At 44.2% G+C, this 6424-nt stretch overlaps 1 protein-coding gene across 1 annotated transcript; it reads right to left on the reverse strand.

The window, feature by feature from the left end:
- Positions 1–2950: 2950 nt before the first annotated feature.
- LOC144124314 (uncharacterized) lies at positions 2951–4780 on the reverse strand. The gene is made up of 2 exons (XM_077656952.1): positions 4156–4780; positions 2951–3351 (listed from the first exon to the last, which is right to left on the reverse strand). The coding sequence occupies exons 1-2, from the start codon at positions 4607–4609 to the stop codon at positions 2951–2953; spliced, it is 855 nt and encodes a 284-aa protein (XP_077513078.1). The 5' UTR covers positions 4610–4780.
- Positions 4781–6424: the final 1644 nt, after the last annotated feature.

Raw genomic sequence — 6424 nt, forward strand, 5'->3', positions numbered from 1 at the left:
CCTTTTCAACTGCATCATGTTGCTAGCCCTTGAACATTTGCATATGGTGTGAACATTGTTCAAAGGTGCACCCCCCTTCGTTAGATGCATTCAGTTTGTACTCTTCATCACTTGTTATGGCAGCAAACCAAAATGAATGCACGTGATGCCACTTTGGAACTGGACAAATAATCAGACGTCAGCCTCCTTTCTTCTGATGAGATTCAAAAGCAGTCCTACCTGCCAGTGCTAATTAGCCTTAATGACAGTGCAATCACTTGAACTGATGCAGTAGCACGATTGCAGGGAGAGCGGGTGCATCAAGACTGAATTCTTTGTTGTTAGTCTGCCAAGTGCAGTAACTTTTGGGTAATGTGACTCCCAGAGACTGAAGTTCATCCCACACCTCGACAAACTTCACTACAGGTCAGCTGATATGAAAGCCAGAAATGAAGAGTTGGCAAGCATAATTGAGCATTACAGCGATGTACTTGTTGAAGGGACAGGTCTTCTGCATGAAGAGTACACAGTAGCACTGGACAAAAGTTCGGAATATTCATTTTGGCGCCATATGGATTCTCATCAGACATGAATGGTGAGTTAAATCAAGAAATGCAAACCCAGGGAAAAAAACAAGTGTTCACACAAGTTGCTGAACCAGCCCATTGGCAATTCTGAATAAAAAAAAAGATGGTTGTGTTGAGATCTACCTTGACCCATGAAATCTGAATGAGGCAAACATCCATAAACATCCCTACATCTGAATGCTGACATTTCATACCTTGCTGTCAAATTTAAATGGTGGATCAGCGTTACTCAGATAAGCTGAAGTTAGCAGGGACCGGCTACACTGGCTCAGAGGCTTCGGCATTTGGCTGCTGGCTTAAATGGCTGTATTTCAATGAAGGCAAAATACAAAAGCACCTGTGTGCTGTGAAATGTGCGAGAACAAAAGAACCCCAGTTGCTCCAAATTAATCCGGAGCTCTGCACTATGGCTTCCCTTATTGTCCGTGTGACACTTCGGGACATTAAACCCCACAATCTGCAATTTGAAGCCAGCAATGGCGAAGATCGGTTACCTTGGCCATGTGGTGTCTGCTGATGGAGTCAAAGCAGATACAACAAAGGTGAAACCTTTCATGCAAAACATTTAGCCAACTGGCCAACAAGACCTACAGTGCTTTCTGGGCATGGCTAACTTCTTGACAAAGCTTACACCACAAGGAGACCTCTAGTTTGGGCTAGTTGGTTCATGATTCACAAAGAAAACGGCGCGAAATACGGGGACAAAAGAGAAACAAATATGACGGGACCATCGCCAACTTACAACTGAGTTTTATTTCGCGTAAAACCTGCCTTTTTATAAGCCAACACGCCGTAACACCCGTGCACTCACGCATTCGCAAAGTCACGAAGCCAACTCACGCCGTACAACAGATCACTGAAAGGGATCTAATACATGAAGCAGGATAAGTAACCAAGTAACATTTTATCATTGCCATCTGGAAGAAAAACCCAAGGGACGTGAAGAAAAATATAACAAACAGCTCTGCACAAGTATGAACATCAAACGATCATGACCACGCAAACCCTTAACAACCGAAAACTATACAACTACATGAGGAGTGACACCAGATGACCAACAGGACACGTGGAAAAGAATGAAAATTTAAGACCAAAGCTGCGTCAAAGGTAAAAAGGACGGCGAAAGGCGTGATGAGTGCGAAAACCTTAAACATTTGGAGCCGGTCAACCGGCAACCTTATGAATGATATCCGATGGCCAACAAGAACATGGAAAAAAAGGGAAGAAAGTCAAAAACAGGTTCAGGCCAAAGTCTGCGTCAAAGGCACAAAAAGCAGACAGGAATTTGCGCAAACAACGGCACTTCGTCAGAAAGAATAGCACCCAATGCTGTAGGGAGTGCACGACAAAACAAACCTACAAAATTCCTTCTAGCAAAGTGAACTCCTCGTTGCTAAGCGTAATGGATGGCTTGCTGACGCATCTGCTCCCTTCTTTCCTGATATAAAAGGCTTCCATCACCTCTCTCTACTCTGTCCTTTCCACTCCTCAAGAAGATAGTTTTCTCGAACTCAGGACGGCAATTCCTGCAAGCTTTGCAGGGATCCACTGGGAAGCTTCCTTCATTATTTCGCAGGTTTCGGCAGTGTTCGCTGGCATGCTCATTGAAGCATCGACCTGTTTGGCCAATGTATATGAGCCCGCAGCATAAGGGAATCTGGTAAACAACCAGAGTTCTGCACTGTGTGAACTTGTTTTGTCGTTTCACAGTACAAGCCGGTTGTTTTTCTCGGTTATTCATGGCGCAAAGCCTAGAAAGTTTTCATGGGGTTGAGAATGTGACCTGAACGTTATGTCTGCCTGCTACTTTAAGGTCGTGCAAAACCTTGTGGATGTACGGTATTACAGCCACACGACGAATTCGGATCTCTGCTTTCAGGACCTTGCTTCAACTTCTGCAGAATGGCTTCACACAGGGAAGAAACCACACAAGAAGGGTACCCTGCTTCTTTTACCTGCTGAACTTGAGCGCTGAAACTTGACGAGGTCATATGGGGGCATGATTTGTTCAAAGCCGCTTGTAAAGAGTTCGAAACAATCGCCGTTTCACAAGCTTCGAATGAGCACTGTTAAAAAGGGAGCAAACCTTTCTTTGAATGTGGACTATACATCCAACACAAGTCATCTTAAGAAACCGTATCCTAAGATCGAAGAACTGGAGTTCACCATTTGTCGGGACCTCTTTTGTCACGGTTGTTACGGCGTGTTGGCTTACAAAAGGGCAAGTTTTACGCAAAATAAAATTCAATTGTAAGTTGGCGTTGGTCCTGTCGTGTTTGTTCTTTTTTTGTACCCATATTTCGTGCTGTTTTCTTTGTGATTTACACCACAGCTAGCCCAACAAACCCAATTCAAGTGGCTGTTGCACAAGAGCACCATTTTGTTCAATGTCCAGTTCCATGCGATTTTGCATGAGGAACCGCATCCTTGACACTCAGATGCAAGCTGTGAAGGCGTTTTGTTTTCCTGCTCCCAGCTGTTTTCAAAGGCCGACCGGCATGAACTCTAGCTGCGCCTCGTGTGACACCTGGACGGCGCCTTGCTAGTCCAGTTGGTTGCACCTTGATGATGCGGCCGCGCCTCAGTGAACTTGCTTTTGCTGCTGTTGAAGCAAGATGCATCGCAACTACTTGAGGCTCTGTGCGCGCTCTCTTCAACAGTGCCAGGTCTCTTTGGAGCAGGGTGAGATAAAATGGGTTATCTGCAGCCAAATTGTATTGCCGCCACAGCTCTTCTGTGATGTTCTTGAGTACCTCAGCAGCATCCTGTGAAAAACCCAAAATAGCTCAGAGATCTGTGAAGTGAGGCACTAAAGTACCAACTGTAATGACTTTTGCAATGTACCTCTAGCACCCCACTCACTTTGCTGTACTTTTTGTCCTTTCATCTTATTGTTTACAGCTGCCCTTGGTTATAATGGCCATGTGTTTAGGTTATTCCGATATGGGCACTATAATTTACAAAGCAAATTGCACTGTGGAAGTTTGCAAGGTGCCAACATGATGGATTGTGGAAAAGTGGAACATCAATGCACTGCATCAAGTGAGAGCGTGGGAAGGTTGATAAGCTGGAGCATATCTTGCAATAAACCTGCATCCTCATATACTTGGCACTACTAACGATGCTCATGTCATGAAAGTTACATTACATAGATCAAGTACATAAATGTTTATTGCGCAAACACGGAGAAGTAAGCTGTTTGTCGATCATTTTTACAAATAAACAGTTTTTTGGACTCGCTGAATTATTCAACATGCCTGTAAGGCACGGTACCACAGAAAACTTCCAATAAGAAGCAAGAAATACTGAAACAGCTATGCACTCTGGTTACGAAGAAAGTTTCACATTACACTTGTACTCTGTGACCAATACTGCCTTTGAAAGCTCTGTTCATTGCTGAAATCGGAGTAGTAGCATAGTGAGAGGGTTGGTTACTGCGAGTCCAGTTACAGTTTTGAGCAGGACAGAGAGAGGTTTCAGCTCCTCTTAAATGAGAACCTTGCAAACTGCTTTAGGGAACTGCCACGCAGCCAGACTTGAAACTCATATATTGTAATGCACAAAAAAAAGAATGTGCCCCAGACCTCACGGCATTGATGATTGGAACTTGGCCCTGCCACAGCAAGCTGCTCCTCAACTTCCATTGTGTCTTGGGGCAAGCTTGTAGCATCTTGCACCAAAGGCTGTGGCTGTGGCTGGACAGGTTCATTGCCTGACTCGCCTGAGCCGCTCCCTGGCTGGTCCCATGCAGACTCACGGAAGTCACGGAAAAAGGCAGGATTTTGACACTTGTCACCTAGGGCAAGCCATGCGAGCTGGTGGCGGTCTTGAGTGCTAAGTACAGGAGCATTCGGGAATCCTCCCCCATGGGTGCTGTGAACGAGTGCCTGGTGCTTGCAGAACGCCCCCTGCTGGCCAGCTCGGCAGGTGCAAGTGCCGACATCCTGCCACACTTCATAGATTTTGCCATCCTCTTTGCAGCTGGGAACTTCAAACAGATTGCTGCCAAGGGTGCGGATGCTTGCAGCAGCATTTTCAGGCATCCTTTCGAGGAGTTTGTCGTATAGGAGCTTGTGGCTTGGTACACGGTTGTAAGCGTGCTTCAGCAGCCTCTTCTGCAGGTGACCTTCCCATAAGCTTGTGATAAGGTCCACAAGGGCGACAACATTAAATGCTTTATGCCTGCCCAGAACCACATCCTTAAGGACCCGTATGGATGCTTCAGCGAAATTATTGGTGCTGTGGCCCCTTGTGAGAATTCCAGAGCGGTACAGAAGCACCCATTCTGCCTTGCGCTCCAGGAAGCCAAGAACACGTGCTACGTAGCCCTTATGAGACTTGGCCTTCATTTCCGCTATGGCAGTATTCAGGTCATTAGCAGTTGATGCATACATAATCTGCAAAGGAGATTATAAAACACATGTCGAATGCACACCAATATTTGCCTCCTGTAATGGCGCTATTTGTGCATAAAAAATTATATTGAGTGATCTGTCTCTGTGTCATCTGCGACTTATGCTTCTGATGTTGCAAGGTAACTAACATTTCTGACGCTACTCAATATCGGGCTGCTAAACACGTAGCAATGACAATTTTCCATGAACTATCACCTTGTCCCAAATATTTCACCAAAGTGGTGTTTCCATTCTCATATTCTGAGTTTGTTTGCCCCCTTTTATGCTATAGGAGATGTGACTTAACTATCTGATATGTTAATGATCGTACGTAGCATTTTTTACGTCTAAGATTGTGTGGGTGGTTTTGGCGCTTTACATCCAAACCTCACTGTTACCTTCAAACTGCACACGACTGAGAACAGCAGGTATTTTCAATCCATATTACACACACTTGTTGCCATTATAGCTATTGATTCATTATTTATTTGTGGGCACAAGTTTGCCTAATCAACAGTTTTCCGCCAAAGCTTCCTTTCACCTTTCTCCTTGCCACCACCGCATGACAATTTTATATTAACAATAGCCTGCATGGCCCCATTCTAGAATGTAAATACTTTAATACCTATGCTACTAATAACCTTTTCTGGAAAACTTATGTTAACTACATAACATAGCACCATATGCTCGCTATTAACAACACAATTGCTCACATCAACATCACTCAAAACAATGACAGCTATAGTATATACTGCGTTCAACCATGTTTAGAATCCTCTTTCTAAAAGCTACGCAAGCAGATTTTCACTAACTAAAGCTGGAGTGAACACACAGAATCAATTACTTTAATGTGTGTAATTAGCAGCATAGCAGAAACATTACCATTACAAATATGCAACAAACTCTAAACATGGTATGTCACTATGTACGTTTTTCTCACGTTTTTCCTAATATCAATCTTTTCAGAAGATTTCTCACTCTATTAAAACCACCTAAAGGTACCACTGATCACTCATGGCACTTGCATTCATGTAATGTTCATCATCCTCACAAACTTGATGTACCTCTTCAATTAATAACACGTATACAGTTATTTCTGTCAGAGACATTCCGTACTTGGAACTGCTTGCCAGGCACATTAGCCACTATCTCCAAACACACTAGCTATTATTCATTTCAGTATGCACTGAATTTATGATGGGTGTTGTGTTCAATGTGTTGCGTCCGATTTTATTGCTCTGGTGGTTCGAAGAGCATGTAGTTATTGATTTCATTTAATTCTACTTGCAGCACGCTTTGTATTATACTCGGTGCTTTTGACTTGCCTCTTCTCTTGCCAACCCAGTGGCTTTGGCTGTCAAACCTAAGCTTGCAGGCGTGATCATAGCCGCAGTGCCTTCCGCATAGGGATGACCGACACCCCAACCTGTGACCACTGCGGCCATGAAGAATCAATTGGCCATA

Source organism: Amblyomma americanum, chromosome 1 (genome assembly GCF_052857255.1).
Source record: "Amblyomma americanum isolate KBUSLIRL-KWMA chromosome 1, ASM5285725v1, whole genome shotgun sequence".
Taxonomy (NCBI): Eukaryota; Metazoa; Arthropoda; class Arachnida; order Ixodida; family Ixodidae; genus Amblyomma; species Amblyomma americanum.